We start from the raw sequence: 15,691 nt of genomic DNA, 5'->3' as shown, positions 1-15,691 counted from the left end.
TCGTGATTGTATACCATAAAATAACGGCATTCATCGTAGATCGTTCAACGAAATATTTTTCATTACTTAACTTTCACGATGTACCTCGAACGAGTTTCTCCATTCGAGATAAATAATTTCGTACCTCTGTGAAGTATATATATATATAATATATATATTTGGGAAGAAACGAATTTTTCTTTATTTTAATCTCGATAGTTGTGTTTTCCACTGAATTTTCTTTTTGGTCAATGTGTGTTTGTTCGAAGAAAAATAGAGAAACCGCCCGTGCTTCACGCAGTTTCGGTCGCAGAAAAGCGAGATAACGAGATCGCAATAGTCGTAGCACAATTTTTTTTTTTTTTTTTTTTTTTTTAATATTTTTTTAGCGTTTCTTATACAATTCTTGCCGGTGCCACATCTTGGTTTCGTCCAAGCACCAGCCCGATATTTTTTTCACTTTTTTCCCATTTGGTTCTCACAGAGTAGTTTACCTAAGATTAGAGGTATGTTTAGCCTCGACCCACTCGAGAATGCCCTGCCAATTGCATTTTGTCGCAGAAAATTCCGTTCAAGCAAACGAAATGATCAAACGCATTGGTATCGATATTTTCACGTGAAACGAAATATTTTTGAATTTGTGTGTTTTTTTTTTGTGATTTTTAAATACACGTGTAAATGGATTTACTTTTAAGGGTAAACACTGACAAATGTAATTTCGCTTTTTTTTCTTTTTTTTCCTTTCCTATCGAATTCTGCTACGCGGATCTGAGTATACTGAGTGTGTGATATATAATAAATATTGGAATAATTATTTTGTTTCTTGATATCTCGAACGATATTTTTAAAGTTTGAATCAATTTTTTCGTTTCGTCATTGATATGTGATCAAGTCGATAAGATTTAAGTAAAAAGATAATAAATGCGAAAGGAAGAATTGTGAGTTTGTAAAGTTTGATAGATAAAAATCTTCGTTCGTAACGTGATATTTCGTAAAACAATTACTGATATGTAAGTAAATCGTAATCGTGGTACCGAGCATTCAAAAATGTTAATTCGAATCTTGACCTTTATCTTGTGTTCAATCAATTTTATTTATTCTCGACAATTTGTCCGTGAATTTTACGTAAAAAATTCTGTCACAGTTCAACCAATAATTCTAATCGAAAATGCTTAAAAAATACCGTAAAAAAATCACTATTTGGATAGATACCAATTTTATTCTTTCCCTTGTAAAGTGATCGTGAAATTCGAATTCGAGAAGAAAAATCTTCTCGAATCTTCATCCTTTCCGTATCTTTTTCTTCCGACAAGAAGAACAAGTTAAAAAATACGATCGAATTAATATATCTCGTCACATTTTCGAAATTATATCATCACGGACAAGGAATTATTTTCGCTGCTGGATCAGAATTCTCGCGAAATCTCTGCACCTTTTCTAAGCATCCAACACGTACCACCCCCATGTTCAGGTACTACTTCATATACCCTCACCTACGTTCAGGTACATTCCTGAATATTACGTATTCTAGAGTTGAACGATCTTAACTGGTTCGATCTTATCAATTTTTATTACTGAAAGCTGTACCTTTCGTACCTAGGTAATAAAAACATATCATTTTTTTTAGAATAAATTCTAGGCCTGGCTCGCGCGTGGCTCAAGCAAAACTTCAACTTTAACAACACTGCATGCCTCCTTTGTACCCATTTGTGTATCTACAATTTTTTTTTCATTCGTTCAAAAAAAAAAAAAAAAAAAAGCACCGTGTCCGTGACAGAGCATTTTTTTTCTTTTCTTTTCTTTTCTTTTCTTTTCTTCCTCTCCTTTGCATTTCGTATTTATATTTCAGCCGCTCGCTTCCAATTAACCGTTCTCCGCCATTTACTTTTTACTCGAGACATTTTTTTTTTCCTTTCGTCTCTTTTCTTTCTTTTTTTTTCTTAGCTTTATTACGGAACTGTGCTGCTACGTAATTCGTGTAATGAAAATTCGTCGCCTCTTCGCTTCGTACCGTTCGATTCGAGTCACGTGAGTTATTATATTAGTTCATCATAGATAATATATTATGTCCTTAACTACACTTGAAAAATGTCACCGGTGGCGCGGGGCGCGATGTTCGTTTCGAAGATGGACGTTGTCGAGGTTGTGACGGGAGCCATTTCGCCGAATCTGCTCGCGTTTACGTTGGTTGTCGTTACGGCCGTTGTTTTCATCGACGTTTCTTCGGTCATGTCCGATGTCGTCGGCACCTGCTGATGTGATCCAAGCATTTCAAGTTAGAATTCATAATTGATTCGTCGAGTTAAACGAGATCTTAACTTAATCCTAATCTTAAAAATTCCATTCCACTCGTAATTGCAATTCTTCAAGTCTGCAAAAAATGGGACCGATATGATCCTTTCGAAATTGAGAAGGCAGATCTTTTAACTTGATCTTTTTCATAACTCTGTTGTAACAGAGTTTCAAGTTTTCTTCAATGTGGATTACCACTACTAATCTGGATCGCTCAAGATTACTTTTGATAGATATGGATGAAGACACTTACTCTTAAAGAAAAAGAAAAAAGAGAGAGAGAGAGAGAAGAAATCGTATACACGTGAACAATATACCTCGTTATAAAACACTTCCTTCCCCTCCTCGACGGAAGGCAACAGCTCGTCCATGGAATGAGGGGTTCTAGGGCTAGGCGTAGGGGCGATCTGTTGCTGCTGCTCTCGCTGCTGTTGCTCCCGCTGCTTGGCCAATCTCAACTCCTGCAAAGCTTGCCTCTGCTCCTTCTCGTTCCTCTCTTTCTCGAGCCGTCTCGCGCTGTAACTGCGTGCCGAGGACGTCGAACTGTGAACCGACGTTAAACTAGGGCGACGTGAACCTATCGGGGCGAAAACAAGGGTACAACAATTTAATTCGTGGAACGAATTCGAGGGCGCGCTACCCTCGCCCCAGTTCCCCTTCCCGCTACGCTAAGAGTCAATTAGCTAGGCTTGGAGATCAATCAGAAATACGAAATCTAATTGCAACTGCTCGGCTAAATACCAGCGTTACTCCCGCTCATTTTTGCCCGAATCGTTTCCTCTATCGATAACGAGCGTTACCGATCCCGGCTGGGGTCAAATCCAACCGGATCCCTCGTTCACTAGCTAATTCTTCGAGATACGCAAGCTGGATGATCGCATCGGGAGGGAAAAATCACAGGGAAAGGTGTAATAAAGGCGTTTGACGTGATCATTTTCGAGAAAGCCGAGATGAGAGGAGAAGGAAGTTCACGTAAAGTTGAATAGAATTTATAAATTGGGATTAAAAAAAAAAATAAATAAACACGTAGAAAAAGATGGTTGCCGAGAAGAAGAGAGGTATTCTTCAAAGAGGATCGAAAGGGTGCAAAGTGTGTATAATATAAACGTGTTCGAATAATCGATTGTATATACGCTATATAACGTGGACGTTTTGAAGTTCGGTGTTCGGTCGTGGAGCGAGTGTGCAGATTCGTGTAGAGATTATCAGCGAGCATCGCATCGTGTTGTGGATAATGCAGGAAGAATGAATACAGAAGCGGTTCCCTTCAGAAGCGCGAAGCAAGCAGAGCACGAAAGCGAACGCTCACGATCTCGCCTCCCCGCATTTTCGTCCTCTATCGCCGAATCGATAAACGCGGCGAGAAACGATCCTTCTCCGCTCGCGCGTTGCTTTCATCGATGGTGGACTGTGTACGACGCATAATCTCGAGCGGACCTTGATTCTCGATATAGAAACGAATTTTTAAGAAATTATTATATACGCGGACGAGAGTCATCGTGTGGATTATATACGAATTGTTCAAGTGTTTCTAATTCAGGGAGAGCTCGTTCAAGAGTTCTTATTGATTGACTACACGAAGAAAGAAAATGCGACGTGGAAAATGCCAAGCCAGAGAGAGAAAGAGAGTGACAATGTACACGCGTGCATCCTGTTGCACAGAAAGAGATTGAAGCGAAGCTTCGGCTCGAGACGTGTGTACGTTTTGTCCTTCGATTTCTAGCAAGCGCATTCAGCAAGTTGAATCCGTGCATATTTCCTTCCTTTCCCCCTTTTTTCTTTTTTTTTATTGTAATACGATTTTCAGCTTCGAGTTTTTTTTTCTTTTTTCCTTTCTTTTTCATTCAATCTTCGCTCAACGAATGCCGCGCCATCTCGATCAATCGCGTCACTTCTCTCTTAATCTCCGTAATTCCGTATCATTATTTGTATACAGATATCATAGATTATATATAATTTTAATACAAGAGGTTATTATCGCGATTGTTATGATCAAAAATGAAATCGACATTCGCCCGCGTCCCTTCCAATCCATCCCGATTACGATAAATATTCTCCGTTAACAGCGTTGGCCACTAGTCGAAATTTCTAAAATTGCTATTACAGGCACAGCACACAGAGACACACAGAGAAGCGGGGGAAAAAGCAAACGAACAGGCAAACAGAAGAGGAATATCGTATTATTTTCTTCTTCCCTCTGCTGAATTCTTCGGCGTTCGTTCTCGTTCGCAGCTTTCAAAAAAGAAGAAGAAGAAGAAAAAAAAATAAGCGACGTTCTTGAAAAAAAGTGCAGCAAATAAAATGTAGCAGCGGAAAAACGTAGGCAGGCTTAATTAAAGAATTCAAACCCACCGCCCACCCCCTCGATTGCGGGCGTGAGAGAAGTAAGTTTCTCGTTCAAAAGTTCGACGTGTTGGTTAACTTTGAAAAGAGAAAGAGAGAGAGAGAAAGAAAGAGAGAGCAAGAGAGAGAGAGAGAGAGAGAGAAAGCTGACCCCTCGCATGCGAACCGGCACCTGTTTTTGCGTGCGTGTGCGGCGAGCTAGCTAGTGCGTAAAGATTTCGTGTCTCTCTACGTCTTACCAGAGAACGTTCGTTCGTTAACGAGCAACGAAATCGGCCGCTGCCATCTTGCTATCTCGTAACACACTCGTGCAGCGCTTTATATATATATATATATACATATATATCATATATATATATATATATATATATATATCATTGGATACACATTAGATTCACATATCACGTGACAATGTAGCATTTGTGTTTCTTTCGATCCACGATAATGATAAATATGCCACACGTAATAATGTGTGTACACATGGTTTTCTTATCGTTGCATTATTATTATTTTTTTTTTTTTTAACATCTAATCAGAATGAGTGTGTAAGATACGATTGGGGAGGAGTGATACAGATTTCTTTTCTTTTTTTCTTTTTTTTTTTTTTCTCTCTTCTTTGTTTTCAATGTAATTTTGGGTAAATCCGTATCGGTAGCACCGTCACGGCCATTCGTCGGTGAGAACAGTAATAATAATAATAATAATAATAATAATAATAATGATGATGATGATGGTGATGGTAATAATAATAATAACAGTAATAATAATAATAATAATAATAATAACAATGCATGGTATGGAATCGAAAGTAAAAAAAAAAAAAACGACATTCTATAATGTCGGAGAACAAGAGAGAAAGAAGGGTGGGCTATTCGTGTCAAGGAGGATTAAACGTGATCGGATCTCGCGTTTCCCTCGTTTCTGTAACCCTCGTGGACGATACTTCGTGTAATCAAGGATCGTTGCAAAAGGGGTCAGACGAGGAATAAAGAAACGTGGGAGACGCGAGAGGGAAGCTGGAAAAGGGGGTGCTAAATATCAATAACAATGACTACGACACAACAGCGATAACGGTGTGGCACGACTCAAAGCACCACCGCCATCTTCTTCTTCTTCTTCTTCTTCATCGATGTCGCCAGTTCGGAGAGGCGACTTGCAGTGTGCAGGATTCGTAAAGGAAAAAAGAAGAAGAACGAAAAAAAAAAAAAGAAAAAAGAAATAACAATAGTAATAGGAAAAAAAGAAAAAGAACAACATGGAAAGTGATTTGAAGTCAAATCCCACTGTACGATAGACGAACGATGAAAGAAGGATACGATGAAAGAGGACAGGAAAACCGGAACGAGAAGAAGAAGACGAAGACGAAGAAGAAATAGAAGAAGAAATAGAAGAAGAAGTATTAAAGGGAGTAACAACGGACGCACAGGTGGTGAACACAGAGTGTGAGAGATGCGGAGAGAAAGAAGAGAATAGAAGAGAGAAAACGAAAGAGTTAGAAAGATCGTTGATCGTCTACCGAGGCCGTCGGACGATCCCTCAGCAACATCGCTAAGGGTACGTCGATGCTTGTTCCCGCCTTTGGTCGCCTGCAGGTGACACGATATAAGCAAGATGGCGGCGGCACGTGCCGCACCTGCTCTCGACGATGGTACCAGGGGACCACGGCTACCACCGCTGCTAGGCCTCCTCGAGAATGCATAGGTCAACGGTCCTCCGGTGCTGCTTCTCTGACTCGAACGCGAGGATGGTCGGCCACCGTGAAGCGTCAATGGAATACCTGTTGGATCGTTTTAATAAAAAGTTTCGTTAAAAAATTTGTAATACGATACCAAAGGAGAACGTTCAACAACGACCAAATTTCTCACGCACTTCGACATTAACGTATTTGGATACGCGTCGACTACAAATAAGAAAAGGAACTCGGCACTGATCCGTGCAACTATCGTTAGGGATCGTTCTAAGATTTTTCTCAAGGTCTGAAACGAGGGTGGAACGAAAATAGACGCGTTCGAACAGGGACGGTGTTCTTCATCGATACTTAGCCTCTATCGATTTCACGGAATGAGTTCTTAATGGGGTATAGCGCGTATGTGTGTGTCCCTGACACGTTCACGGCGATTGAATTGAATTGAAGAAAAAAAAAGGAAAAAAAAAAAGGAAGAAAAAAGAGATCGACACAATGAAGTAAAAGTTAGTTTCGCTCGGGCTTCTATCCCGAATACTCACCCGTGTCGCTGGAGAAGAGCATAGGAGGCGCGTGATTGGCGTTGGCATAGTGCCGCGGTCTCGAGTATCTCGCGCGGCTGAATAACTTGAGCACGAAGCATATCATCGCCGTGAATACCGCTATTCCCGATGCTATGCAGAGCAGGGTCGGAATATCTGTCGTTATCAGCACCAGATCTGCCAGCAAATTAAACCACCGCAAACACATTAATTAGTAATCTTGTACGAATATCAATTTCCATCAACACGATGGATTTGAAACGAGGAAGAGGAGTTAAGATTTTCTTTAAATCGTGCGATACGAATAATATTCGAGGGCTATCAGTGTCGATGACAGTATTACGATATACCTTCGGCGCAGAACACCTTCTTGCTAGGCCTGGACAAGGAAACCCTATGGTAACCCTCTTCGCAGTCGCATACGGCATTGTGTTGCACCTGGGTGCAGGTCGAGTGTTGATCCGCAAAAGTGCAACTCGCGCGATAGAAACATTGCTCCCCGAGTCTTTTAGCTGGAAAAATTTTATCATTTCTTATTATTTTTCCCTCCCCCGATTATTCTCGTAGATAAGGTGAAAATTAAATTAATCGTGCTATTACGAAAGAGTATTACGGGGGGAGGGCGGAGGGAGGAGAGGTAAGAAAATAGACGACGATTCTTCGTTCTCTGTTATTCGACGTATGCGTATCGAATAAACGACGTACATACGACGTTTCTACGCGTAAAATATTTTCTTCTTTCAACGGTTGGATCACGGAACAATCGACGTTTATTTTTTCTTCGCTTCGTGCTTTTTGCACACGTGTGTGCGCTTCTCGCTACTATCGGAACGACCTATTTGAACGAAGTGGAAATTGGAAATATCATCCGGTGCAACACGGAGTACGTACGTTTGGCACATCCTTTCGAGGGGCCGAGACGAACTGGATAGAATTTTTCACACTCGCAAAAACCAGTGACGGTGTCGCAGAACACGTGTTGCAGTTTCGGATTGCACGAGACATCGCACGGCGAGCCCAGCTGCTGCCCCTTTGCTGAAAACAGACAAAATCGATACCACGCTAGATTATCTACGACGTTTCTCCATGAGTAGATGAAATATCTAGGTTGATTTCTTAAAATAGCTCACGCTACTCATCCAATCATCGACTAGTTACGCCGCGAGGCTCGTTCTATTCAAAAATTTAATCGATTCAAGAGTACGGAGTAGAATTTTATATCAATTTTATATCAAATCTTCGTTTAAATCTTGTGTGCAACGTACACGCATGCATATATATATGCGATATATCTGTAACAATTATAATAAACGCGCAATATTTTATCATCGATCATATCTTTTCCGTGTCAATGATTCAAAAAACTGCGAATTTCGAGTCGTTATAATGTGCACGCACAAACAGTTTTTTTTAAAACGAACTTTCCAACGACTCGCGACCATTTCGTTTGACCCTTTTAATCTAATTAAAAAAAAAAAAAAGGAAAATATTCCTTTGTTTACTCGTTCATTTTAATTAAAGGAACATATATATTCGAGGTACGCGCGAGTTAGTTTATCGAGCGATAATACTTTCTTACAAAAGAATCACTCGCGAATAGCGCTCCCCCATTATTTTCACCATTGTCACTTAGTTTTCCGATAAAGATATCCTCCTCTTTCAACTATTATATCCCGGATTCGATACACGCCTCTTGTCCTCCTCTTTGACAACGTTGTCACGGGCGTTCGAGCCCCTGAATAAGCGCATACATTCTGAACGATTAATGAAGCAAAGAAGCCATTGTTACACACTCTATCCAGGCCACTTTCTCGCATCAAAAGATGTTTGATATCTGGCGCGCCTTTGTAGACTACGTCGAGACTGCGTCCTTCTCGCGCCGTCGATTTTTCCAATGACGTTTTCCCCACGCGAAATTGAAACGCTCGAGTCGAGGCAATAGTTTACGACACATTAGACCATCATGATAAATTGAACGATTTTTCCTTTCTTTCTTTCTTTCTTTCTTTTTATCCTCTTACCGTTCGAGAAGAGAAATTAACAAAGCTAAATCTCCTTGGGATATATAATTGCCCCATTCGCATCGGGTTACTAGGCGCAGGCATCGCGCCAAACGGCCTATCGATCTTTTCCTTAATTATCGCATTATATCGTTATTAAACGTCTCGTGACTTTGGGTCGTGTTTAAGGAGGCTGCTATCGCGGTGATCAGCTTGGTTGGCAAACGTTCAGAGAACGATATATGGATACTGTTATAGACATACTCGTGTCGTGTTCTCTTTACCCTTAATTAACCTTCCGACCGAGGATTCCCGTGGAATTTCGACTTTTGCCTGGAAATAGATCCGATTGATCGTTACGAACGCAATCGAAAATTACGGAGAGATTAATAAAGGAAATGTACGATTGTGGTTGCGACACGTGATGGATTTCGCAACATTTCGTTCTCTCGTCGTCGACCAGATCTATTTAATTTATTCGTTAAAAAAAAAAAGAAAAAAGAGATTATCGGCGTGTCAATCTTAATTCTGAAATGAACGATCAGAATCGAATTCTGGAATCCACGTTATTACAATCGAACGTTCGAATTATGGATGAACGGGGAGAATCGATGGAGTGTACGAGAAGTTGCTGCGTCACGTAAATAATAGAGTGGTTAGGATTATGCTTTTTGACCTGGTTCAAGAAGTTCACGGCACGATCATAAGGGTGCGGTTGTTCGCCCAATCTCGATCCGAGTTCTCGTTAAGTGGAGGTTTCTCGGTGAATGGGTCGAGGAGTGAATGACGCACGATATTTTCTTTTTTAAACTTTTTTCCTCGCTCCTCTTTCACCGAGGTGGGAGGGAGATGGGTGTAGAGAGAGGGAGAGAGAGAGAGAGAGAGAGAAGAAATAAAGATCTCTTTGAAATCTCACGCAGATGCAGCAGGCGATGTACAAACTCCCACAGACACACGGAGGAGAGAGAGAGAGAGAGAGTTTGCAGCATCCATTAAAATCAATACCGGCAGCGTGGTTGGCGCGAAAATCAAGAAGGAAAGGAGTTCCTCTCCTGTTTACCTAGACGCAGGCGCACTCGCGAATCTGGACGTGCAATATCTTCTCGCCTTTTCTCGCCTTCTTCGAATCCGATCTCGTTCTACGAACGATACATCGTCGGGGATCACGATGAGATTTATTAGATCTATTCGGGGAAATGGATCGAATCGTTCTTAACGACCTTAGAAAATTGTTCGTTACGTAAGAAGATTCGTTGCTTTGATAGCTAGGTTTGAGAAGGGTTGAGAAGAGTGGTGGTGGTGGTGGTGGTGGTGGTGAACTTTGCAGCGTTTCGTAACATTTACCTCGGCCTCCTCGTTGGACTTAATGAGGCCTGACGAGGGCTACTTATCATCTGACGAAGAGAGAACGTCTATATGACGATAACAATGACAGTAACAAGTGTTTGCCCTGCTGGTTGAAGGTTCTGGAGCAAGAAGTGTTTGCACATCCGTATCGAGCAGGCGCGGAGAAGGCGAGGCGAGCGAGAATCTCACGCGTTTCTTCGATCGTCCTTGTTTCGTGAGAAAATAACGTAATCGATCCTTCAATGGGGGTTCAGCGTATCGATCCAAACACGAATCAGACGCTTTCGCACGAAAGAGAGACGCGACGAGGAGGACGTAATCGCAACGCTAATATTTCTCTACCTTCTGCAAATATATATATATACACGAGTCGATCCCCGAAAATTTCTCAAATATACACCTCTTTCTTTCTCCCTTCCTTCCTTTCCACTTCTACTCTCGCCCCGCTGTTCTCACCACTTCTCACCCGACTCGACTCGACGAAACGATTATTCGTATCACTAGAAAATCCACCACGACAACGACTCGTCTCATCACTAGGCGAGCCTCTCTCGAATCGAGGAAAACGATTCAACGATACGATATCTCCCATATATCCGAAAATGGGCGGAGAATGGGATGGCGGAGAAGAATGAGGGGAGAGTATCCATCGGTGGTCGGCGAGAAACAGGTGCGGACACTCACCAGTGACGTTGTCCTGATAGTCTTCGTCGACGTCGTCGTCGTCGTAGCTGGATACGCGCACGTCATCATCTGCCGGTAATTCGCGGGTCAGGCGATCCGGTCGCGTGCCGCGGCAGGTGCAGCCGGACACCAGGCTGAGCAGGCAGATGAGCAGGAGCCAGGAACGGCAGCAGGTCAGTCTCAGGGCGGAGGGAAGTGCGCTCATCGCCCCCGCGGCGCGAGTCAACCCCCGAAACCGACCACCGGCGGCGCATCGACATCCTTCCCTGTCGCCTGCCCTCCCCCCTCCCGCCCTCCTGCACGCCCTCTCGCCCTCGACGCCTCTGACGACCGCCTTATTGTATTATCGCGTTCGACCTTCTCGTGTAACAAGGGGGAGGGGGAGGAGAAAAAAAAAAGAAGAGGAAAAGAGCAACAACGACGACGACGACGACGACGACGACAACAACAACAACAACAACACCACGATCGAACGGCCACGATCTCCCCTCGACTCCCCTTTCGACGATTACCACGATTCTCTTCCTCCCCTTTTCTCCTTTTGCGCGCGAACTCGAGGCGAGTCGTCCCCCGGCACGCAAACGCACACACACATACACCACGCACACACACGCGCACCAACGCGACGATTGCGTCTTCTTCCACCGTGGAGGGCACGCGTTCTCTCGGTTCCGTGCTCCCCCGTTCACTGACGCCTTCCTTCCGCCTCCAGCCGGTCGGCCACCGCCACCGCTGCAGCTGCGCGATGCCGCCCGTCCACCCCTTCCTGCCGCGCCGCGTCGATCGAGATCAGGGCTGCTCCGCCATCGCCCAATCTCCGGTCAGGGGGTTGAGGTATTATTGGTTTCTTACCTTTCCAACCGCCTACCTTTCGAATCCCAATTTTACGATCGCGCGCACCCTCCTCGCCTCGGTCGTCGCGCGTTGTGCTTTTCGGCCAGAGTTTTCGTTACGGAGAAAACTCGTAGGATCGAAGGGTTTGGATCGAAGGATACGGGTGGGAGGGGGTGTGTTAACGTTCGATGATATCTTTGTGAAAATATAGTGTTAAAGCAGTTTGTTTGAGTTACGAGTTCGAAATCGAAGTTTAAGGTTGGATTAAATTTATATCGTAGATATTTGAATTATATTTGAAGTGTAAAGTAATTTTTTATTTAAGCTTCGCTCCGTTCGATAATGATATAATTTTGTATAAAATTGTACAATCCGCGGTCTAGTTTTATGTAGTAGCTCGATAAATAAGCTCGAGCTTATATGACTTTTGATCGAAATTTACTCGGGTTATTGGTGAGTACGAAAGAAGGTGCAGTGACAGGAAGTCATTTGGCTTCGTTCGATGTTTCTGTAAAATAGTGCTACTGGTTGATGGAATATAAACGTTCTATCATTTCCATTTAAACAGGAACTCGTCGATTTTATTAATTTTACATGATATAAAAAAATAAAAATATCTTTGGTAAATACGAAATAAATTTTATATAAAGTTAATAATATTACAATACTCGTCGTAAAAGTTTGACACGATATATATATATACATACGAATGTGACAGCGAATCGTGTTAATCATGTGCGCATTATTCATTCGAAAATTCAATCGAAAAGAAGAAAAGTCTCGTTCCGAAATGCGGATAGAAATATATTTTATTCTAATTTATCGTTCGTAGAAATCAATACTGGACGCAGAATGATCGTCTCGTTCCGAAATCAAATACTCGTTCGCCATTCCCTCTTGTAATACATTCTGCGCGATGGCTGAAAAAAAAAAGAAAAAATTGTATTATAATCTGTTTCGCAGAAAATCACGAATGACGGCCGTGATTCATTATCGATTGCACAAACTACGTAAAAAAAAAAAAAAATTAAATGAGAGATATATCGTTCGATTCTTCCAGTTCGCGACAACGAAAAACGGAAATGTGGCGACGCCGTTTATCTCACCCCGAGTTCCGTTCCTCCGCCACGCATCTTATCGTACAAATTTTCCCACGAGTATCGCGCCACGTACGGATTCTGCCATAATTATACCTGAACGTATCTTTTCTCTTCGATGCCTATAAATCGTGAAACACGCTATCGTCACGATCGCCAATATTAAAACTACGACCGCTCCTAACATTCCTGCCTGCATCTTGAACTTTGCCGCATCCGTTTTGCCACCATAGCAAGAAGAGTCTACTGGAATGGAAGAGAATCGAAAATATTAATGAACGTATCGATATCGAATCTTTGATATAAATCGAGAGATTCGTTGATACCTGTCTCGACGAAACAGCCGATCGACGAATCATCGATGACGAAACAGTAACTCTCGTTGCTCGTTGTCCCGTTGTTACATGGATAGCAGAGAGGCGCGTGAAGTTTAGCATCCGTCAGCGTGTTATTCGTCTCGTTACGAATCGCGACTCTGCAAATAATGTTTTCTGTTTTACATAAGTCCACGCTCCAAGCAAATACAAAATATATACCCACCCAACGAGATTTTCATCGTCGGAATTCATTAGCAAAATGCAGAGGGTGGGCTGGTCGCATTCCAACCCCGTCCATCCGTAAGAACATTGGCACGGTTTCTCGTCTTCCACGCAGACACTGTGCCCCTTGCAAGGCTGCGTGCACACGGGCATGCGTTCCACGCACCTACTCTTATTTCCACTCGACTCGAAACCCTCGTGACACGTGCACTCGTTCGGTGCCACGCACTCCCCGTTTTCGCACCCGTTCTCGCAATATGGCGCACAACCGTGCTCCTCCGCCGGGACGAAACCTTGCCAACATTGGCACACGTTGGGCGCTACGCAGGAACCGTTGCGACAAAACGAGCACACGGGCTCGCACCGATCGTTCGCATCCTTGGCGAACCCGTGATCGCAAGTGCAAACATTGGGCTCGGTGCACGTGGCGTTGACGCAATTTTGCTCGCAAACAGGTTCACAGGCCGAGACGATCGTCGTGTTGTCCAGCACCTTCGATTCGAACGAAAAAACGGTTTCACTTCGATCGAGGAAACCAAGGTTTAAAAAAAAAAAAAAAAAAAGAAGAAGAAAAGATCAGTCAAGCTCACTTCGTTTTCCCTCGTATCGATCATCCGATACCCTTGGAAGCAGTCGCAAGTGTTGGGCGCTGCGCAATGGCCACTCGGCTCGCAAGGAGGCTCGCAAACTGGCTCGCACACGTGCCTCGTCGTGTCGTCTCCTGTCGCTCTGTAACCGTGGTGGCACGTGCACACGTCGGGCGCCGTACACGTCCCGTTCGCGCAACCTTTCTCGCACACTGCTTCGCACACGTATCTGGAATCATCCGGCAACCCGTATCCAGGGTAACAGCTGCAAACATCAGGCGCGATACAAATGCCCATCACGCACGGTTCGCCACAATTCGGCTCGCATTCCCCGTTCTCGTTCAATCTGTAGCCCGGGTCGCAGGTGCAAACGTTCGGCGCCGTGCATTTCCCGTTCAGGCAAATTCGGTCGCACTTGGGCTTGCAGGCGAACCGATCGATATCCCCTTCGATCGAGTAACCGTGGTTGCACGCGCAAACGTTCGGCTCGATGCATTCCCCGTTCACGCACGGTATTTCGCAGATCGGCGTGCACGCCGCTACGTCGGTGCCGCTCTGCCGGTAACCCGAATTGCAGGTACAGCGGTTTGGCTCCGTGCAGTGCGCGTTGCTGTTGGCGCAATCTTGCGCGCAAACCGGCAGACAGTGTAATTCGTCCTCGTCCAATTGGTAGCCCGCGTTGCACGAGCATCGATTCGGTCTCGAGCAGAAGCCATTCGTGCAATTGGTCGCGCACAGGGGCTCGCACGCGTGTTGCGTGTACAGGGACCAGTATCCGACGTCGCACTCGCATACGTTCGGTTTCGTGCACTTTCCGTTCACGCATTCGGGGCTGCACACCGGTACGCAAACGCCACTTCGATCCTCGTAACCGTCGCAACATATCTGCTGAAACGTCCACAGGGGGAAGTGCTGAAAACCGAGAATAACTCGTGTGAATGATAATATCAACGAGGGACGACTGGAAAGTAACGCAATCTGAAAACGAAAACATTCTGTTTGTGAATATAATTGAATACGAGAGAAGGATATTGAAGAGAATATCCCGATTTTAACGAAAGTTAAAAAGTAAATGGTACGTGTAGCGCGTACCAGTAACGACGGTCGGGCAAAGTATTTCGTTCGAGGTTAATAAAATATATATTTAAAGGAGTGGAAATTTTTGATCTCGATATATTGATTTAAACATAAAAATTGCGTTACTTTTGCGCCATTCTGTTTCTCTGGGCTCGATCGTTCGCGATCTCCTCTCTCTCTCTCTCTCTCTTACATCGATCCTGTAATTGGTTCGAGTCTTCGTTTGATAGAAGAAACCCCATCTGACCTTGTACGTTTCCGTGTAGGGCACGTATCTCGATTCCATGCGACTGAAAAAATTATCGCTCGTAATTCGCCCAAATAACCAACGTTTGCTCGCAATGTAAAGCGTCGTAAATAAATACCTGACGTGCACGTTGCACACCGATCCCTCTTCACCGATCAAACATAACGCCGTCGTGACGAGGTTCAAAAAGACGAAACAGCCTAGGCATCTCATAATTTCAATCCGTCGTTTAGCACGAGCGATCCAGTAACTGCAACTGATGCGCTTACCAGTTTATATTATATCAATTATCTGTCTCATTCCAGCTTGTATTCCGCGTTATCGATACGAGACAGGATGCTCGCGATATCATAGCGTTGTCGTTATTCTATTCGAAAGAAAATTTGCATTCGCCGATTAGATCGAATCCAGAAGTAACAAGTGTTATTTAACTGAGCTA

The 15,691-nt window shown here is 43.6% G+C and overlaps 2 protein-coding genes across 6 annotated transcripts; both read right to left on the bottom strand.

Annotated features, from left to right (window-relative positions):
- Window positions 1-1,812: 1,812 nt before the first annotated feature.
- LOC100862995 (uncharacterized) lies at window positions 1,813-11,175 on the bottom strand. 3 transcript variants are annotated; one of them, XM_012489643.3, is made up of 7 exons: window positions 10,872-11,175; window positions 7,732-7,875; window positions 7,191-7,352; window positions 6,841-7,017; window positions 6,248-6,391; window positions 2,589-2,848; window positions 1,813-2,231 (listed from the first exon to the last, which is right to left on the bottom strand). In XM_012489643.3, the coding sequence occupies exons 1-7, from the start codon at window positions 11,074-11,076 to the stop codon at window positions 2,055-2,057; spliced, it is 1,269 nt and encodes a 422-aa protein (XP_012345097.2). In that variant the 5' UTR covers window positions 11,077-11,175; the 3' UTR covers window positions 1,813-2,054. The 3 variants fall into 3 exon arrangements, with proteins under 3 accessions (XP_012345097.2, XP_012345095.2, XP_012345096.2); XM_012489641.3 differs by having other exon boundaries at window positions 1,906-2,231; window positions 6,131-6,391; XM_012489642.3 differs by having other exon boundaries at window positions 1,906-2,228; window positions 6,131-6,391.
- A 1,083-nt stretch (window positions 11,176-12,258) lies between these two features.
- On the bottom strand, window positions 12,259-15,554 carry LOC105736088 (uncharacterized). Of its 3 annotated transcripts, none has more exons than XM_086917745.1 (7): window positions 15,371-15,554; window positions 15,199-15,295; window positions 13,932-14,840; window positions 13,343-13,833; window positions 13,129-13,277; window positions 12,812-13,048; window positions 12,259-12,625 (listed from the first exon to the last, which is right to left on the bottom strand). In XM_086917745.1, exons 1-6 carry the CDS (start codon window positions 15,463-15,465, stop codon window positions 12,840-12,842), a joined length of 1,950 nt encoding a protein of 649 aa, XP_086773871.1. In that variant the 5' UTR covers window positions 15,466-15,554; the 3' UTR covers window positions 12,259-12,625; window positions 12,812-12,839. The 3 variants fall into 3 exon arrangements, with proteins under 3 accessions (XP_086773871.1, XP_086773868.1, XP_086773870.1); XM_086917742.1 differs by having other exon boundaries at window positions 12,899-13,048; XM_086917744.1 differs by having other exon boundaries at window positions 12,899-13,045.
- Window positions 15,555-15,691: the final 137 nt, after the last annotated feature.

Source organism: Apis florea, unplaced genomic scaffold (assembly GCF_048593485.1).
Source record: "Apis florea isolate Af1SG1 unplaced genomic scaffold, ASM4859348v1 contig_2272_pilon, whole genome shotgun sequence".
NCBI lineage: Eukaryota > Metazoa > Arthropoda > Insecta > Hymenoptera > Apidae > Apis > Apis florea.
This window is presented reverse-complemented; position numbering and strand designations above follow the sequence as displayed.

Excerpts from the sequence above, each read along its gene's own strand:
- LOC105736088 (XM_086917742.1), bottom strand. The coding sequence starts at position 15,465 with ATGAGATGCCTAGGCTGTTTCGTCTTTTTGAACCTCGTCACGACGGCG. Across the intron at positions 14,841-15,198 it reads GAACCAATTACAGGATCGAT|CACTTCCCCCTGTGGACGTT; the intron begins GTAAGAGAGAGA and ends CTCGGTTTTCAG. Across the intron at positions 13,049-13,128 it reads CGGCTGTTTCGTCGAGACAG|TAGACTCTTCTTGCTATGGT; the intron begins GTATCAACGAAT and ends CTTCCATTCCAG.
- LOC100862995 (XM_012489641.3), bottom strand. The coding sequence starts at position 11,076 with ATGAGCGCACTTCCCTCCGCCCTGAGACTGACCTGCTGCCGTTCCTGG. Across the intron at positions 7,876-10,871 it reads CTATCAGGACAACGTCACTG|CAAAGGGGCAGCAGCTGGGC; the intron begins GTGAGTGTCCGC and ends GTCTGTTTTCAG. Across the intron at positions 6,392-6,840 it reads GCTCTTCTCCAGCGACACGG|GTATTCCATTGACGCTTCAC; the intron begins GTGAGTATTCGG and ends ACGATCCAACAG.